Source organism: Lissotriton helveticus, chromosome 12 (assembly GCF_964261635.1).
Source record: "Lissotriton helveticus chromosome 12, aLisHel1.1, whole genome shotgun sequence".
Taxonomy (NCBI): domain Eukaryota; kingdom Metazoa; phylum Chordata; class Amphibia; order Caudata; family Salamandridae; genus Lissotriton; species Lissotriton helveticus.
Window position 1 is genome coordinate 834,589,115 of NC_136073.1, and position 20,295 is coordinate 834,609,409.

Here is a 20,295-nt window from a genome sequence, read left to right on the forward strand (position 1 = left end):
GATACGTGAGCATTTCTGACGTATCTGTATGGGGCAAAGGTGACGCATTGCTGGAGTGTGTCACAAATGTGACGCAACTCCAGCAATGTGTCCTTTCACATGGTGCAAGCCCCATGTGAAAGGGCCTGCGTCAGTCTTACGCCTGATGTGAGGCAGGTGTCAGAAATTGACGCATTTGTGTCCTAGAAGTGGCGCAGTGAAATCTTACAGCTTTCACTGCATCACTTCTATGACCCTTTCTTGCGTCAGAATACATTATACCTGACGTAGGTATAATGTTGCGCAGGGGTTTACAAAGTGACGCATCTACCTAGATGCGTCACTTTGTAAATATGGTGCAGCAAGGCACATTTCTTACGCTGCTGATGCGTCACAAAAAGTGACGCACCGGCGGCGTAAAAGTGACGCACGGCTTCATAAATGAGGCCCTGGGCTTTTAGGAAGCAAAAAGAAGTTTGCTGGGTCTTAAAAAAACCTGAAACAAATACATGTTAACCTCTCCACATGTAAAATATCCTGATGTAAATCACCACCAATTAACACTTTCTAAACAAGGAGACCTGCTTGAGAGTCTCACTATGTGTATAGTTTGCTGCCAGTGGTGACTTAACAGTAAAGTGTGACAGACACTTGACTCCCCCGGGGACCGCCACCTCCACGTCTGGTGAAGTAAAAAAGGAAATGACTTAAAACATTGTTCTTACTTAACAGCTTACAGCATTGGCTGAATGTTAAGATCCGAAAATGGGTTGGCCACATTTCTTCCTCGACAGATTACTGAAATCACATTTTGTTTGCCATGGGGAAATTTGCATAACTGAAATCCAGCCCTAGAGTGATTAAGACTTTACTTCCCCTTTCTACAGCTGCTACCTACATCACTTCAGACTTACTCCTGATAGTGTGGGGTCCACGGCCGTGATGGAGCCTGAGGTCACGTATGCGGAGCTGAAGTTCCCTCCGACAGCCCCGCCACCAAGGAAAGGACAGGTGGCCGTGGTCAGGACAGCAGGTAGGGGGCACTGCAAGCAAGCTTTCATAGGGTCTCTGCATGAGGACTTCTGTAGAGGGCTTCCACAGAATACCTATAAGGTCACAGCCTTAGGATTTCTATAGGGCACTGTAGCAGATCTTGTATGGTAGAGGTCTTCAATCTGTGGGGCGCGACCTCCAGGGGGGCCGTGGAGTCATGGGAAGGGGGTGAGCGCATTTCCCAGCCTTAATTGTGTCACACAAGGATTGCTGAATGGCATCAGCTCCAAGTGGTTGTACCAGGCACAGCCTCACACTGGGGACTGCCCTGAGAAGCAAACCTATTGTGCACACTCCTCGCCAGCTGATGAAGGGGGATGGGACCTGGCGACCACGACCAATAGGAGGCAGTCAGGCTTTGCTGTAGGCGAGTACCAGCTTAATTGAGCTCAACACGCCTGTTCATGTACTGCGTCTACAAGGAAAGGTGCAAGCTGGGCTGGAGGGGCTGGAGAGGGCTGTTGTCACCGAGGGGAAAAAGAGATGGAAGTCAGAGGCCAGGACCACCCAACCAGGAACTTTCCTTACCTTCTGCTATCTTGAAATGTGTCATTTTTGCTGTTTCTGTCACCCAGTCTAAGCAAATACTTTTATAATGCATACTCTAAAGGGCTCTTGTATTTAAAAGTTGTTTTAAATTTTTCAATTTTTTGATTGTGGAGCATAACAAACCTTGGTACTGGAAAGGCTTATTAACGTCTGTTGGTAGAATATTTTTCCTTTTAAATACTTGTTTGCAGATTATTTTGAACATTTATTTCTATAAACTTTACATTTTGTATTCCTTGCTCTCATTGAGGCATAATTCTGCCAAATATGATATTTATAACGTGCAATCGCACAACCCTTTCTGTGATGAAGATGTTTTCCGCAGTGAAGGAACATATTTAAATAGCCGTTCCCTTACTTTCTGGAAAAAGACAACAGTCCTGGGACGGTTAATTCTGATAGTTAAAAGGCTTCAGCTGGAGTGTCATTCAAGGAGTGTCATGTGCTGTGAAACGATAGCCAGGCAGACAGCTAAATGCCAGGGTGCCTGCTTGCCTGAAAGAAATGCAAATGTGCGCTACGAGTTAATCTGCAAATGTAAATAAAGGGTGCTTAGATGCAGGTACTGGTTTTAATCGATCAAATCACTCAAAGCTTTGTGACGACAAAGACTTATTCTTTTTGAGTGGCAGTGCAAAGAGAACAATTGAGTTGTGAAGTGTGTGCTTTTAATTTTAATTGTATTTGTATAGTGCTTACTACCCCAGGAGATGTTGAATGACAGTATTGTAAAAAAAAAAAAACCACAAATTACGTATAATCAGGGTATTACTAAAATGCAAGTTTTAAATAATGACTTACATATTCACAGTGCTTTCTGTCATAAACTGTGACCGTCTAGCACTAAAAATGCACAAGTTACTTTTCTCCACTGCACCATCTAAGATGTAATTCTGTGGCTCTCTGGTTACACACAGACCTCTGCAGTGAATTAACTAATAAAAGGTTTCATAATGTACTATTGTGCGTTTTCCACTGAGGAACAACTTTCTAAATTCTTTTTTCATTTCAGCTATCCGTTATTTTATACTTAGCTACCTGGCAGTGAAAGACCTAAAAAACGTACAGATTACACTGTTTAAGATTATTTTCCCACCGTAAAAATGACTTATCCTGGGAATTGAGGGCATTTATGGTTGTTGCTGATGAGTAACAGGTTCTAGAAATGTTTTGTCAGGAGGGGTTCTGTACACCTAAACAATTTTGAGAAGGGGGTCTCGACCTCATCAAAAAGTTTGAAGACCTCTGTTGTATGGTGTCACGCATGATTTCTGTAGGGTCGCTGTACCCTTGCTTATATAGTCACTATAACATGGCGGCTGTCTATAAAGTTACTGTCGTTAAAATGGCTGGAGTTGCTTTTGAGGGATGTTTGAATGATAAAAGCAGGAGGACATCTGTAATGTTACAGCTGCAGCTCTTCTGAGGGATAACTCAGGTAGTTCTTTAAGGGCACTGCAACAAGTACTTTGTTTTGCCACTGCAACAGTACGTCTCTTTCCTTGTTCTTATATTTGACAAATGTTTAGAACAGAAAGCCTTCTTGCCTCAATATTCTTCTGGGATGATATGGCAGAACATTTCAAACTTAGCATAATCACTTAACAGCGCCCAGGGGCGGCTGTAGGCTCATGGCGGCCCTGGGCAGGGAACGCAGGTAGGGGCCCCCGGAAGAGGGGGTCCGGGCGGGGCAGAGCGTGGAGGCCAGTGAAGAGGGGGGTCAGGGAGTTTGGAAGTGGAACAGAGCCGGGGGCCGCCAAATCCCTGCCAGGGGCTGCCACGCAAATATGTATCCATCCTCAGAGGATTATTATATTAAGGATATATATTGGCATGGTGGCCCCTGGGGTTTGGTGGCCCTGTGCAGGTGCACAGCTTGCACATGCCTAAGGCCGCCCCTCCAGCGCCGACAGTAAGGAAGAGATTTGGCTAGTAGTAACTAGAGCGATTAACATTGGAACATGGGGAACCAGGCTCAATTCTTTGCCTCGGCTCAACATTCCGTGATTCTAGCCACATCACTTAATCTACCTGTGCCAAGAATAAAAAAATTGTGTACTGTCTGGTTCTCTATTAAAGTCATCTAATGTTCTGCGCTCTAAGTTTGAACTACAAACAGGAGCTCAGTCTTTTAACCTGTCTTTGTAATTATGTGCTTCTCAAATAATACAGTAAAAAATAAGACTATTTCAATATTATTGATTTATATCAGAATCTATCGCCTCTTTATAGTGTTTCACCTTGTGTTAAAAATACGAATGCTTAGACATTAGTGCTATCAAATTGTGAGGGTGTCACAAATATATTTAACCATCCTGTATTAGGGTACTATTGGTTTTTTAATAATGTAAACCCCCAAATGTTCATTTTCTCCTCTTTGTATTTCCTTTTGGAATTGGGTTTAAAGTTCAGAATAGCATGTCTTTCACCTCTTGACATGAACTTATCTCTTCAATTTCCCATGACTACTCAACAGAATGGATGTAGGCCCTTGTCTGTTCAGTCATTGTGAGAGCAAGGTCTACATATGTCATGTTTATGAAGGCGCAAGGACCGCTGACGCACGTCACTTGCATGCCTATGTGAGTACATGTTTTGTTTCAAAGGTTTTTTTTGTCTGAGCACGCTTCAAATGATTTTCTATGTTGCTTGTTTCCATGTTCTTATTTTCTTTTCTTTGAACAAATGCGTTTGTTCTCACATCCATGTGTCCCCTATTTCTCGTATTGATTGGTAAACGCATACAGGGTTTTTTGGGGTGTTTAGTCAATTGAACATGGTTTATGCTGAAAACCAATCTAGAGATTCTTCTACTGATCTACCAGGGTACCAGGTTGCCCCCAATGTGCTCATGGACTATGATTAACAGGATCCAACCAAAACTGAGGTTTTACTGAACCAAAATAAGGTCTGTAAACTGGTCTAGATAGTGTAGTCCAGTCTATCGGGATTACCTTAAACTGGTGGTGAGGAACTTGTGGAATCTGCTTGAACGTGAGTTTATGTAAACTCAACCAGTGTCAGTGATCCACAAGTTGTGTTTTTATCTTCTGCACATCTGTAACGGGATTTTTTCCTTTCTATCCTCCGTCATCGCATTGTTGCTAACAATGCTTTTTGTTGAATCGGGTATTGCTTTTGAAAATTTTCTTTACTTGAAACTTCCCAACATCTTCAACATAGCTGTTTAGTGTGGCTAAACCTGATAAGGTTCAGCCACGTCTTTCACAACCGAAATGATAAATAAAACGGCTATTTTTAATTTTAGTATATCATGCAGAGAATTTTGATGGAAACAGCCCCAAATTCTGGTAAAGATTTTTTTTAATTGCAACCTTTGTCATCTTCTTAGCTATAGTTCCTGGCTGCTCTTTAAAATCCGTAAATGCAAACACCAAAAATTGCGTAGGTGGGCCTTTTGAGGCTAGGCGCTGTATGGTGGATCTCCCCAACTCAGGTTACCCCCTTCCCCTGAAAGGTGTGGGACCCCGGCACAACAGGGCCATGTGCCTGTGTTACAGTCTAGCTATGTGCTCAGGGGCGTGCAAGCACAGGCAGAGATGCATGACTGATGGGAAGAGGTGTAACTGCTCATGAAACCACAAGAGAGCCCAGGTCAATCACAGATGATTCATGCTGTAAACATGTAGATTACTGACTTGTTCTTTCTTTCAGTGACCACGACTGGAAAGACACCTGTTTCTTCGCCAGCGTCTACAAAGTTGGTGCGAGCTCTCGCCATTTTATCTTTTATCCTGTTGGTTCTTGTGATCACTCTTTTAATTCTCTGTAAGTATATTCTGGAATATTATTTTGGTATTTCAATAAGCATTGTTCCAAAGCGTTTTGTGCTCCTGGGGCACTTTGGCATTGCAGCAGGATGCACAATCATTTTTGCTGCGTTGGCGCTAAATGTGTGCAAGTGCGATCTCAAGGAGGCGTTCCTTCATTTGCTTGGGGGTGTGGTTCTGGGAAAATTAGGAAACCCTTTGCATTAACACAATATTATAGACATGAGCGCAGCCCTCACGGTCCCCATGGGATGTGGGTGACATGGATTGTCCCAGGATCCCTGTCTAGGCAATTGGGTCACTCACTGCACCTGCCTGCAAGGGAATTGCGATTCTCCTATTAACATGACCAGAGAATCTGGATTTCATTAAAGACACGGAGACTAACATTATGCATTAATCCTTTTAATGCCACTCACAACAGCCGCTTACATCACAAAGGAATAAGAAAGAACTAGATGACATCACGCCATCAATATAAGCCATGAGCAGGAGTAGAGCTGCCTCTTTAAAATGCGGGCGAACAATGAAAGTCTAATCGAACTGCAACTTGGTACGAAGAAGGTGATGAGGTTGAAAACCATGGAAGGAAGTGAAGTAAAACCGTAGGAATCCATTAGCTTGAATTATCTGAAAGAAAAGAAGAACATCAAAGTCTGAACCGTTGACAAACGGAAAGAAGACAAGATCAGAGATAACATTGGATGCAAGCAAACTTGAATTGAAAAGATTTAATACACATACATTTTTCATTTTTTTTTAGATATTAATATTAAATCGAACAAAATATTCAAATATCCTCCATATAGGGGAGGGAAAAAGGGGGGGATAATGTTAGCCTCCGTGTCTTTAATGAAATCCAGATTCTCTGGTCATGTTAATAGGAGAATCGCAATTTCATTACAAGACAGGAGGCTACATTATGCATGTTGGTAGCCCTGAATGACAGCATCAGAAACATGTTCAATAGGTTTGCAGTAATGATGCGCAAAGGTAGAAGCATTGGACCAGTCTGCAGACTTAAGGATAACATCCAACTTACCACCAGACCAAAAGGATTTGCTGGACATAGCACTTCTTAGAGAGTGAGCTTGGAATTTAGAAAGGTCAATACCAGCAAGGTTCATGGCTAGCTTAACCCATCTAGCAATGGAGCAAGATGAAATGGGTTTAAATGGTTTAACATAGGAGACAAGAAGTTGATTCGCATCAGGTGGACGAAGGTATTTCATTCTTGAGTCATATTCTTTCATGCAATTAACAACACAAAGTTTTTTGCAGAAATCAAAACGAGGGTAAAAAATGAAATCAGACATAGTCTTAGTTCTTCTATGAATTTCAAATTTAACACCAAACATGTCATAACATCTATAAGAAATATCCAAGGCTTTGACGTCGGATACCCTGCGACAAGAAATCAGGCACAACAGAGAGGCAAGTTTAATTGAAAGACATTTTCTATTAAGAAGGGAGTTATCAGGCCAGGAGCAAAAGAGGTCAAGTAGGAGTTTAACATCCCAAACAGATTGATATTTAGGCCTAGGAGGTCTTTTAAGTCTGATACTTTTAAGAACTCTACAAATGATAGCATTTTTACCTACCGTCTTATGGTTAACAAGAGAGTGTCCAGCTGAGATTGCAGATCTAAAACAATTAATAGATCTATAGGAAAGACCACTGTCAAAGAGTTCCACCAGGAAATTGACTATATTGATGATAGGAGCTTCCACAGGATCCAAGTCCCTTTCCAAGCACCAACTAGACCATTTTTTCCAGATGTTATTATATCTGTAGTGTGTTCCAGGTGCCCAAGATTCTCCAAGGAGAGTGAGAGCCGAAGACGAAAGTCCAGACAATTGGTTAGATTGCCTGACACTTTCCAGGCAAGAAGGTTCAGGTTCCCTGAGAGAACCAGATGGTGATCTTCTCCGTTTGCGTTTAGAAGGAGCCCTTGAGTAGCCGCGATCAGGAAGGGAACGTCGCAAGAAAGTTCCAGAGCAGTGGGGAACCATGCTTGAGACGGCCAGAAAGGGGTTATCAGGACCAAGGAGCATTGTTCCTGTCTCACTTTCTGCAGAACCCTTTGGATCATCCCAAAGGGGGGAAAGGCGTACGGGCAGAGGGGGGCCCAAGGTTGGAGGAAAGCGTTCACAGCCAGAGCACCCGGATCCAGCATCCAGCTGAAGTACTGGGGAAGTTGAAAGGTCAAACGGCTTGCAAAAAGGTCCACATCGAAGGGGCCCCAGAAGTGGAAAAGGGAATTGAAAACGGAAGTATCGAGTTTCCAATCGCTGAAGTCTAGAAGGAATCTCGAGTTCCAGTCTGCTGAGATATTGGATTTCCCTGGGAGGTATTCTGCCCTCAGGGAGATTTTGTGTTCTAGATAGAACATCCAAAGTTTTTGGGCCAGATCTGATAAATTGGTAGACCTCGTGCCACCAAGACGGTTGATATAAGAGACTGCAGAAAGGTTGTCCATTTTCAGGAGAACGGATCTGCCCTGGAGAGAGTGTCTGAAACTCATCAGAGCATAGAGGCCAGCCGTCAGCTCTAGGAAGTTTATATGGTGAGAAGATTCTGAGGGGGTCCAGACACCACCGGTGTCCTGGTTGAAGAGACGTGCTCCCCAACCGTGAAGGCTGGCGTCTGACTCTAAAACGAAATCCGGAATTGAACCGAAGATAGCCCTTCCGTTCCAGGCATCCAAATTGTCCAGCCACCAAGAAAGTTACAGTTTGGCTTGTTCGTCCAGAGAAACGTGGTCTCCATACCAAAGGCCGGATCTGAGAGCATTGGCTTTCACTCTCTGAAGAGCACGGTAGTTCAGCGGACCTGGGAAGATAGCTTGGATCGAGGAAGAAAGGAGACCAAGAAGTCTGGCCAATTCTCGGAGGGAGAGAGACTGTTGTCTCAGAACAAATCTGATTTCCTTGCGGATTTTGGCAATTTTCTTTTTTGGGAGTAAGAGGAGACAGCTGGAGGTGTCCACGGTGAAGCCTAGGAACTCCAGAGATGTGGAGGGTGAGAGAATGGACTTTTCCCTGTTTATAATAAATCCGAGGTCCTCTATGAGATTCATGGAGGTCTGGAGATCTTTTAATAACTGAGAATGAGATTGGGACATGATGAGGATGTCGTCTAAGTAAATAATGAGACGGATACCTCTGGTTCTCAGGGTGGAGACGATCGTACTCATGACCTTGGTGAAACACCAAGGGGCGGATGAAAGGCCGAAAGGAAGGGCCTGGAATGGAAAAAGGCGATTGTCTCAAATGAATTGGAGAAAGGGTTGATGTTCCACAGCCATGGGTATGGTGAAATAGGCATCCTTTAGGTCCAATTTGACTAACCAATCTCCTTGAAGGAGGAGATCTCTGAGAAGATGGATGCCCTCCATCTTGAAATGTCGATAAATGAGGTATTTGTTTACCTCCCGAAGGTTTATTACTGGGCGCCAACCCTTGTCCTTCTTCTCGACTAAGAAGAGGGTGCTTACAAAGTTTTTCTGAGACCAAGGTACCTCTATTATGGCGCCCTTCTTTAACATAGAAGAAACCTCTTCTTTGACAATTTCTAGGTGTTCTAGAGGAAGAACCAGAGGGTTCGGAGTGACAGATTGATATGGGATCTCTAGGAATTCTATTTTGAACCCTTGGACTGTTTCTAAAACCCAGGGGTCTTGTGTCAAGGACTCCCAAACGTGAAGGAAATGTTTGAGCCTGCCCCCGACCTTGGGAGGGGAAGAAGAAAGAGAAGCACTTACTTTGAGTAGCGTTGTTGGAAGCACCACGGGGGGGGGAAGCCTCTTCCTCGCGAACCTCTTCCCCTTGGCGGGTAATATTGCCTGTTGTTGGAGGGGTAGAAGCCTCTACCAGTAGAACCTCTTCCTCTTCCAGATGAGAAGGGCCGAAAGTTTCCACGGCCGAAAGAGCGGCCCCTTCTTCCGGCCTGGCCAAAAAGGTTTGTAGGGAAAACCCTTTTCATGTTAATTTGAGCTCTGTCCAGAGCGGTAAAGGTTGCAACATATTTACAGAGCGTTTTAATCATGTCTTCTCCAAAGAGGAGGCCATTGGGCTTAGAGGAAGGCTCTTTTTCTGCAAGGTCGCCAAGTTTGGGGTTTATTCTATTAAGGACAGTCCTCCTTCTTTCGATGTTAAGCGAGGAGTTTGCGTTACCAAGGAGTACTATTGCTCTTTGGCTCCATCCCCTGATTAAGTTGGTTACGAGGGGAGTGTTAGAGATGTGGGATTCCTCAGCTAGGTCGAGGATTCTAGTAAGGGGGCCTAAAAGGTCAAGGAGGCGATCCTGACAGGCTTTAAGAGCCCTTTCAAGGCCTTTCCTGGGGTCCTTACCTAATTTAAATAAAAACTTTATAAGGTCAGGGTCTAGGTTAGGGGTTTGGCACACCTTATCTTCTATGTAAAGTCTGGGGCATTCAGACCTCATAATGTTGCGAGACTGTAACTCGAGAGAGTTTCTGAGCCATTTAGCCACAAACTTTGCGACATGGTCATGTGGATACCACCTTGAGCTGTTGGGGTGAGATATATTGGTTGGGGAGAACATTTCCCCACCTAGGGGGTCAAGGATCGCGTCCTTTGAAGAGGGTGAGGAATCTGCCTCTGAAAATGTGTTAAGATCCAAGTCGTCCAAGTCTCCCTCATCGAGGTCGAGCACTAATTCATCGTCTGGTTCGTTGAAGAACTCGTCTTCATCGGAACTAGGATCCACACGAGCACTGTCAATATATGTGCCGCTTGGGACACCTGTCAAATTTGTGCCGCTAGGGACACCCAACCTGAGTGTGCCGCGAGGGGCAACCTTGCCTTTTGAGGCGCTAGGGCCTCCCAAACCTTGTGAGGTGCTTGGACCTCCAATGTCATGCGAGGTATCGCGACCTCCATCAGTGCTTGGGCAGTGTTTGGATTTTTTTCTGGGGTTTAGAGTAGTCGGGGTCACGAGGAGTGTCATCGAATAAAAGGGATCTTTTATTGGATATGACCTCCTTCAAGGTATCCAACATACAGGTCCTCATTTCCCTTTGTAAAAAGGATTTAAATGCGTCGCTATTGTGATTAGGCGAGCTAGCCATTGCATCATCAGATTCTAGGTCGGACATAGCAGGTGAGTAAGGGTTAAACCAAGTTAGATAAGGAGAGAGGCTAGTAGGAGCGTATCCTTATTAAAGTTTAAACAGATAAAATCCCTTATAATAATATAAAGAGTCTTTTTTTTTTTTTTTTAGTATTAGGCTTTTTTTTTTAGGTATTAAGTTATAACTTAAAAAATTGGGTATTAATATAGCAAAAGGAAGGCTTTATCCTAAATGAATTCAGGCTTTGAATTAAATAATAGGGCAAAAGGAAGGCTTTATCCTAAATAATGGGGTATTTTCGCTAAAATGTTGGCTTTTCGAGTCGAAGGAACAGCTGATCGGTGGTTTAAAGCGCTCGGCAGGGGCTTCTCAAAGCAACCGGCATGCTCGAGCCACTCGGAGCGTCAGCGAGGAGGAATGGACCTTAGGAGGCATATCGTGAAGCGTCACGGTTGCCAAGGTCCATTCCTCTACTAAGGACGACGAGCCGGTTTTGAGGGGCGAGGAGACCTCAAAGGTACTTGTCGAGGCGCAATGAGGCCGAGTGGGGTCCAGACGGAAGGGGGCAATTTGGGAGCATAAGCGATGGCAATTTTGGGAGCGGAGGCGATAGATGGCGGCAAAAACGGGAAAGGTGAGGTCGGAGGTGCCGAGTATTCGTGCACAAAACAGTGGTGGGGGGGGATGGGTAAAACGCGGGGTAGACGCGACAACCATAGATTGGAAGTCGTTCGGGAGAGAGAAATGGGAGCATTTCGAGTACAGAGTTGTAAATCATGCTAAAAGTACGAATAAATTCGTAAGGACATTCAAATATAAGCATTCAAAAGCATGTAAGGAATAAAGGCAATTAGAGTATAAAGATAAATAATGACATTCATAGTAGTATCAACAAGGTAAGAGAGAGAACTTATCTGTTGTGAGCCGCATTTAAAAGAGGCAGCTCTACTCCTGCTCATGGCTTATATTGATGGCGTGATGTCATCTAGTTCTTTCTTATTCCTTTGTGATGTAAGCGGCTGTTGTGAGTGGCATTAAAAGGATTAATGCATAATGTTAGCCTCCTGTCTTGTAATGAAATCTCCACCCCTTCGAAGGGCATGCTGGTTACATCAAACTACTAGCCTGTCCTTCGCTGATGAGCTGTTCCCAGTGAAGGGCATGGTGGGACAGTGTTCCCCTGGTGCTACATATGTTTAAAGTGGATTTCACAGTGGCTGTTCAGTGATCCCCTATTCCTTCTACTAGCTATGTCTTTTTAGCCCACAGCACTTTGCATTCTAGAATTAGTAATTATGAGATTGTCATTATAAGTGGGCTTAAAAATCCCAGCATGCAAAGCGATATTGGCTCACAAAACCAAGAGTAGCTGGAGTGTGGTGTCATACATAACTTATACCATCAGGCAGATATGCTTCCTGTGTGATGTTTCATTGTCTATGTTGAGTTTCATCCTCTCACGCTGCTCTTAATCGGAGGGCTGCACTGATGGCTAGGATGACCAAAGCATTTAATGGCACGGCTGACCATGGTTTCCTGTCCTAGGCATTTAATCTACAAATCAATGTTATCCAGTGTGATAATCTAATTAGTTCTTTTGAAGCACACCAAGCCTACAATACCCAGAATGGATTAGGTTATTATCACACACAGGCACAGGCCGGGAAATGTGTCACTAAGGAGATAATAAAGAGGCGGCCACCCTACTAATATTCCCAGCGTTGACCTCATAAGTCATATGAATGTCCTGCCTTATGATCCTGGAAGCACTCAAGGAGTTAGCCAGGGTATTTTGCAAGTGGCCATTGAAGAGTAGATATGAGGCTAACAAATGCTAAATCTTTGCAGTAACTTATCTGCCATGTCATTCTTAAAGGCAAGGCTAGTTGTCCCATTAATGTGGCTTAACAATTAAAGCACTCCTTGGAATGTTGTAGCAGCACTAGCAGATGATTTAATAGACTGTTAGAGTGTTTCTAGAAGATAACTGAAGGCTCAAAGTCCTTAGAAAAAATTGGGCGACATTTTTAGAAGCCAGCTGCTTCGGGTTTGAATCTATGAAAATTGAACGTGCAAATGCAAATTTAAAATATTTTGTGGCCAATTGAATTTTGTGACTCTGTTTTCGTAATCCTTGATGTGTTCCAGCCATAAAGTGGTCCAGTCAACTACAGGGCAAGACAGCGGAAGTGATGCAATACTCTGCTAATGCCACCTTTTTATCGGAAGAAGTCCGGTATTTCTCCAAGCAGTGGGACACCTCCCAACAAAACCTTACCCAGTTGCTAGCCAAGTATGCCACAATGACCTGGTTGTACCAAAATCTGTCTATATCGTATCAAAATCTGTCTATATCGTTCCAAAGTACCAACGATACTCTACGAGATGTGCTGGAGCAGCAGAGGCAAGCGAATGAGCTCTTGACCCAGATGTTGACCTGGCTGCAAGACCGAAACTGGTTTCAGTGTTCAAGAGAGGAAATGAGTGGTCTTACAGGTGAGGCCGTTTATGTGTCCCAAAGCTGGGTAGGGGCATAGTAGTTGATCCCTCTCAATAGTCTCACATGACATTCTTCATGTACGGCTTGATTACTTATATGGGGATGAGATTAAGTCACAAGTAATTCCTAATAACTGGGTATATTTAGATGTAGATATCATGTACTCAAGATGTTCAGCCATAATTTAAGAGGCATCTTGCTATGTGGGGTGGAGGTCAACTGACATTCAGTTTTTGCAGACTTAGTTTCAGTTGATAGTAGGTCTTCTATGATTATATGTTCTTAATGATCTATGTAAAAGATGTATCAAGAGGCAAATGTTTCAAGTAATGGTGAGATCTGTAGCAGAGATTTCCCCCTGTGGTTAAGTACAGGGGAAAAGTTTATTAAACTTGAAAAGAAAAATCTTATGTTGAATATTATCGCAAATTAATTTATCTATTTTAAATCTATAACAAAATTAAACATGCTGCAGCACTGTTAATTCTAATATAAAATGTAATTAATTTCAATACATTAAATTAAATGAATATTTTTCTTGAGTTTAAATCCAACAACCAAAACTAAAAAAACAGTGGATCATGTTTTAATTATTATTAAAATTATGAGTAGAATTACAAGTAATACTTTAAATGTTACTGTTACATTAATTGGGTTTAGAAAAAGTTTTTAAATATTTTACAATAAAATACTAAATGATTTTTTTAGATTTATTTAACATTAAAGTACATTTATCTGTAATTTTAACTAGTTGAAATCACTTAATTACATTTAACATTATTTTCTATGGGGTTTTATTTTAATTCCTTACTGCCATCATTTTCTATAGGAGGATCTTGCAGTGCCAGTGGTCTACATTTGCAACAGTTTTGGGCAGAAGTGCAGTTTGTGAATTGCAATGGTTTATTGTTTTGTTGGAGTGGGCATGTCCCTACTTAAACACCTCCATTTTGCTCTAAATTCCTCTCATTTAGTAGTAAGTATGCCACTTTTTCCAGCCACTTCTCTTGGCCGCCCCCAAGTTTACTACTAAATAATAAACTTACATGTGTGAGGATCTTCCAAGAGAACGTTTGTCAATTGCATTTTGCATTAAGTACGAAGTAGTACTGTAAAAATGCTTTACATATCACAAAATACAGTTTGTGAATTGAGCTCATAGATTCCATCGCGCCCTAGGCTGTTCAGTGTGACCACGCTGGTCTTGGCCTGTCAGACATACTGGTTGATAAGGTTTCCAGTGTCAGTTTCAGACACAGAGGTGGCCCACATATAAGTCAATTGGTGGTGTAAGGCCTGACAATGTTTGACATCTGTATGCCCATTTTGAATAAGAGAACATTATGCGAAGAATAGAGCATCTTGAGAGTGACTTTGGTAGTGCCCGGCAGTACCATACTCATGTTATCTGGTATGAGAGGCTCACAGCTTTCAGGGTGCTATAAGTCTAGGCCTGAATAAAGAGAGTTGGTATGGGTTTGATACCAGTACCATAATCCAAGGCCTGAATGTTCTTGGGTGATAAAGGTAAGGAGGTCGAGGTGTAGTGGAAGAAGAGAGCATTAAAGTTGCTGTAAAAATAATCTGGGTTCTGGAAGTTTAGTTGCTTAAAGTGCCTTTTATGAATGGCCCAGGTCTCGGGGCTGATTCAGCCTGAGCCCATGGTGGGCATCAGAATGAGAAATCTAAAGGAAATGGTCTTGAGATGGTAATTGTGGAGTCTGAGTTAAGCAGAAGAGAAAATATTTATTTCAAAATTAGACTGGAGCCGATAATACGGCAGCACCCCCACAATAACCTAATTCTCCAACTGCCCAACCCCCAAATCCTCATCCTAGTCTTCCACTCCTTTTGCTCATTCTTGCTAATGTTCAACCCACACTGATCCACCTGCCCTTGTGCTACAAGAATACAGCAGAAATACAGTCAAAATAAACTTCAGGCATTAAAAACCTACAGTGCTTTGCCAAAATCTATGCAAAGATGCAAAAAGGTGGGCAGCAATCTCTGGGAAGGTGATCAGCCTTGGTTATGTATAACTGGTTTTAAGTAAGGCTTTAAAACGGGAGTAAATGTGAGTGATTGCAATCATACATATAGCTCTGGTCATAATTAAAACTGGTCCAAATCTAAGACATGTAATCCGGAGAATGGCACGACCCGGGTAAGCTGAAGATGGACCCTTTCTAAATGTTCAGTGATCCTGCCTGGTTTCGATAAACGGTTTCCATAAGCCACCAGTGTAACTGTTGCCATCTTGATCACATCTAAGGACATTAATTTCCTCCCAAAAGTATTTATATATATAGCCGGCTTACAACATCTGTTTTGAGTTACTAAGGACCACACCATGGTAACATCAATCATGTGGTTTATAGGTTGATATACTGTATCTAACATTAACAGCACTAGTTACCTTTCTTTTCTCTTTTTAGCCATTCGTTGTAAGTTCTGCCAACAAGAATGGACACTCCAAAATATGCACTGCTACTATTTCTCCCAAGACGCCCGGGACTGGTGGTACAGTCAAGGGTGGTGTAGGCGCCATCAGTCCCAGTTAGTGACCGTGAACAGCGAGGAAGAACAGGTGTGTTAACTTCTCACTCTAGTTGGGTCACAGCCCAGTAAGCAGTATATTGGTAGAGCATCATCATCTTGCAAAGTGTGGATCTAGCGTTTGGAATATACCTGGGTGCAAACAACAGTCTTTTCTTCTCAAACTCTCCCCAAAGTCACAGCATGTTTCTTCTCCAACATGATTTTCTCGCTCTATTCTCAACACTCACTACTTATTTATAAAGCTAACTCTGTGTTACATCAGGATCTTTGCTGTACCTTTATCGAAAGGGTATATATTAAATCTATACCCTACATTTTAGATCACTGTTCAGTATGCATGAGTAATAATGAGTGAATGGAATGGTAAGTGTGGAATGCTGGCTGCCTGAGTGATAATACGTGAATTGAATGGTAAGTGTGGAATGTTGGCTGCCTGCGTGATAATACGTGAATGGAATGATAAGTTTGAAATGTTGGCTGCCTGAGTGATAATACGTGAATGGAATGGTAAGTGTGGAATGTTGGCTGCCTGAGTCGTGAATGGAATGGTAAGTGTGGAATGTTGGCTGCCTGAGTGATAATACGTAAATGGAATGGTAAGTGTGGAATGTTGGCTGCCTGCGTGATAATACGTGAATGGAATGATAAGTTTGAAATGTTGGCTGCCTGAGTGATAATACGTGAATGGAATGGTAAGTGTGGAATGTTGGCTGCCTGAGTGATAATATATTAATGGAATGGTAAGTGTGGAATGTTGGCTGCCTGAGTGATAATACGTGAATGTACTGGTAAGTGTGGAATGTTGGCTGCCTGGCTGATAACACGTGAATAGAATGGTATGTGTGGAATGTTGGCTCCCTGAGTGATAATACGTGAATGGAATGGTAAGTGTGGAATATCGGCTGCCTGAGTGATAATACGTGAATGGGATGGTAAGTGTGGAATGTTGGCTGCCTGAGTGATAATACATGAATGGAATGGTAAGTGTGGAATATTGGCTGCCTCAGTGATAATACATGAATGGAATGGTAAGTGTTGAATGTTGGCTGCCTGGCTGATAATACGTGAATAGAATGGTATGTGTGGAATGTTGGCTCCCTGAGTGATAATACGTGAATGGAATGGTAAGTGTGGAATGTTGGCTGCCTGAGTGATAATACGTGAATGGAATGATAAGTGTGGAATGTTGGCTCCCTGAGTGATAATACGTGAATGGAATGGTAAGTGTGGAATATCGGCTGCCTGAGTGATAATACGTGAATGGAATGGTAAGTGTGGAATGTTGGCTCCCCACAGATCAAGTTGCACCCAGCACACCAGACTTCTGACCATATTACTACGTGTCCCAGCTGCAAAGGCCCTCACTCTAGCTAGCAGGGCATGACCTCACCGAAACAGGTCACCACAACAGACCAGATAGATTCTTGGACACTACACAATGCACTTTTCCCATATACTAAAGGACGTCCAAAGTGCAGTATACTCTTAGAGGTAGCATGCATCTGTATGCACAATGTCCTCAAATACACAAATGCTGCGCCTACTTACACCCCGGCTATCTCACCGAAGGTTCTCCCAACTCAACCAGCGCAGATAGCTTCTGGAAACTTAACATGCTGGGAGCTTGTATGCCTGTGTACCAATGGGGACCTGTTTGAGGACAGCCTTCTCCTTGATTTTGAAGGCCCTGAACAACCCCAGAGACCTTCCTGCGTGCACGTTCCTCACATATGGTAGAATTCGGCTTGCGATACACCGCGCTTGGCAGATGGCCTGACACGAACCACTCACACATGCTGTATCACAGGCTCTTCTCACAATGGGCGCGGGAAGAGACTAGTGTCCAGACTGTATAGAGCGGTTCGGAGACACACAGGAATCTCCTTACACACACTTAAGTCTGACTGGCAAGATGAACTCCACTTAGTCTTCAATGATAAGGATTGGCAAGCCGCAGTACAAACCCCCTCACAATATCCAGGTAATGCTCTTTTTTAAATGTACTCAAACATAGATTCTCCACAGAGCATATCAGACTCCGTGAAAATAACATGTAACTTTCCCCTTGGCTTCTCCGGATTGCCCACGATGTCAACAGATGCCAGCACACTTGACCCACATGTTATGGGACTGCGCAAAACTGCAACCCTTTTGGTCCGGCGATCTCTCCATGCTGACACAACTCAGTGGGTGAGGGGGTGCCCCCGTGCATGGTAATGGAGGACCCCCGAGGTCTCGCTCCTACACCCCCTTTTGTTGGAGCCACCTTCAAGTCCGGTCCTACCCATACTCCCTCTCCTCACGAAGTGCACTGATAATAGGACAATCTCCATAGTAGACTGGTGTGGGCCAACTCCGCACGACACAATTTTGATCGCCCCCGAAAAGCGCTCCACCAGAAAATATCCACTGAAACCACAACTCCCCACCCTCCACCTCCCTTACCAACCCAACCCAACCCTTTCTTTGTTGACAGGTTAGGTTTGCTCCCTCAGATACACCGTCATAGAATGTGGCACCTTCCTCCTGAAAGTACGGTGGACTATAGGGCACCGCCTGTTGAAAATAGGTATACAAATCACGGTACTAAATTACTTTTCAAACTTGATAAAAATGGTTAGGAGAAAAAAAATTATCAAAAGTTGCTACAAAGGACTCCATAAATTCATAAACAAAAACTCCCCTCTTTAATCATGATACTTGGATGCAGCACCTTAATCATACTGATCCTAAGCGGATACTAGTTTAGTAATGTAAAGCCTCACTTGATGTAGTTAAAATTAGGACTGATTGTAATCCATATGCTTTATCGGTTCTCCTTTTTTATTGAGCGTTATACTACCATAAGGTTGGCAGTGTATGTGATTTGGGTGTGTTAGTGTGATTCTTTTCCTATTTCTGGAATTCTGCGGACAATAGAACAAGTGTTTGTGATGTCATGGGCTCTCTTGTTGTAGGATAGAACATGGCGAGTGGGTATTCTGATTTGGTTTCTATCTTTTGGTCAATTGTATAATAATTAGACGCGGGGTCGGGCATACTGAGTGCACTTGTTTGCCTGCACGCATACATGATCTTGTTTCTTGGATTCAGCGTTATCTTTTCATTCAGATGTAAGGCCGCGAGCGCGCACTAACACATTAATTTTATATTCAGATGTTTATTAACAGCAGATCAAAAGACTCATATGATAAACTTTGGATTGGATATTCAGACAATCAAAAAGAAGGCCAATGGGTCTGGGATGATGGCTCTTCTAGCCACCAACGGTGAGTTCTTCCTCACATATTTAATGGCGCTTTAGTAATAGCTGATGTAATGCTGTTGAAAAAGAAACTCGTTTGATGATATTGTATGTCATGTTTCCTTTTTACAGGCACATTTAAGAAAATAAGATCACTGTATCATGCAAATGGTACTGCACACAATACGGGCTGTCTTTAACACTATACTACAGGTTATGTGTTCATTCTGAGGTGAAGTGTTGGCCTACTCACTCCAGCGTCTGTATGAGTAGCATGTTACCAACAATCATCCACTTATGAGGGGTGTGCTAAGGAGGGTGGAAGTATATATGCCTCATGAAGCCATGTTTCTACTCATCCTGATCTCCAGTCCCCTACACCACACTTAGCTAGTGACTGCTGAGAGAACAGTGAGCAGGGAAGTCATGCTTACTTCTCAGTTAATGCAAGTTCTCACAAAATTAGAGAATTTCAATCTAGGGATAATGCAGTCATATGGTACTAATATGTTCTATACTCCATCCTCCTGCACAACAAGAGATTAAGAAAAATGAAAAGGACAATAAATGAAGGTGAAATCTAAGCAAGTTATCTTTTATGACATCAATATTTACCTTTTTCTATACTCTGAATCCATAATGTGCTAACCGTATAGATGGTATTGTTCAGTCGTTTCACCATAAAGATGTCTCAGGGAGTTCTGCACTCAACGCATCTTTCTGTGATTTGAAGATCAGGATTTCAATTCCTCTAAGAGCAACTCTTAAGTCTTTCCGAACTCCGCAAACTGATACAATTAAATTTGGCAACAGCAATATCTGTCCTTTTCAACTCATAGAAACATCCAAGCAGCGATATTAAGTGATCTTTAAAGAAAAACAGGTGATTACTATTTTGTGAAAAAACTTTCATGTTTTTAACTTAAGTATGATACATATTACATTTGCGGTTAAACTCACTAATCAGTTTTACCATAAGGAGTGTTTTATTGTTAATCTAATGTTTTCCAAAATAGTAACATATGCAAGACTTATAAATTAATGATATTAGATTTATTTTTTACTGTCCCATTTTGTTTCTAAACAGGTTTTGGAAATGGGGACAGCCAGATAACTATTATAGCGAGAACTGTGCCACAACAGAGCAGACTGAAAGTCCTACTAAATCATGGAATGATGATCAATGTATGAAATCATACAGATACATATGTGAAAAGGATGCAGACCACGTGCTCTTCAGTAGCACCGGTGTGTACTCCTAAACATCTGCGACCAGTAATCCTTTCCTCTCTGGCATGATTAAGCCTCCTTTTCGATGTCTGAGTCTGCCTTCACGATTATTCATAGACACACCTACATGCAAGTTGTATGTTTCTAAGCGATGTCATCAGTGCAGCAGTCAATCACTATAAATATCTTTAGCGAGGAGTATGGAGAAACCTAAAATGATCCCGCTGTAGAGCCTACTATCACTGGAATCCATCACGGTTGCACTAGGAGTAAGACGATGTATGTATGGTAAGAC

The 20,295-nt window shown here is 42.7% G+C and overlaps 1 protein-coding gene across 1 annotated transcript; it reads left to right on the top strand.

Annotated features, from left to right (window-relative positions):
- Positions 1 to 888: 888 nt before the first annotated feature.
- Positions 889 to 20,032, top strand: LOC144798967 (uncharacterized). Its single transcript, XM_078670107.1, has 6 exons — positions 889 to 1,012; positions 5,257 to 5,370; positions 12,616 to 12,963; positions 15,403 to 15,554; positions 18,683 to 18,795; positions 19,858 to 20,032. The coding sequence occupies exons 1-6, from the start codon at positions 922 to 924 to the stop codon at positions 20,030 to 20,032; spliced, it is 993 nt and encodes a 330-aa protein (XP_078526233.1). The 5' UTR covers positions 889 to 921.
- Positions 20,033 to 20,295: the final 263 nt, after the last annotated feature.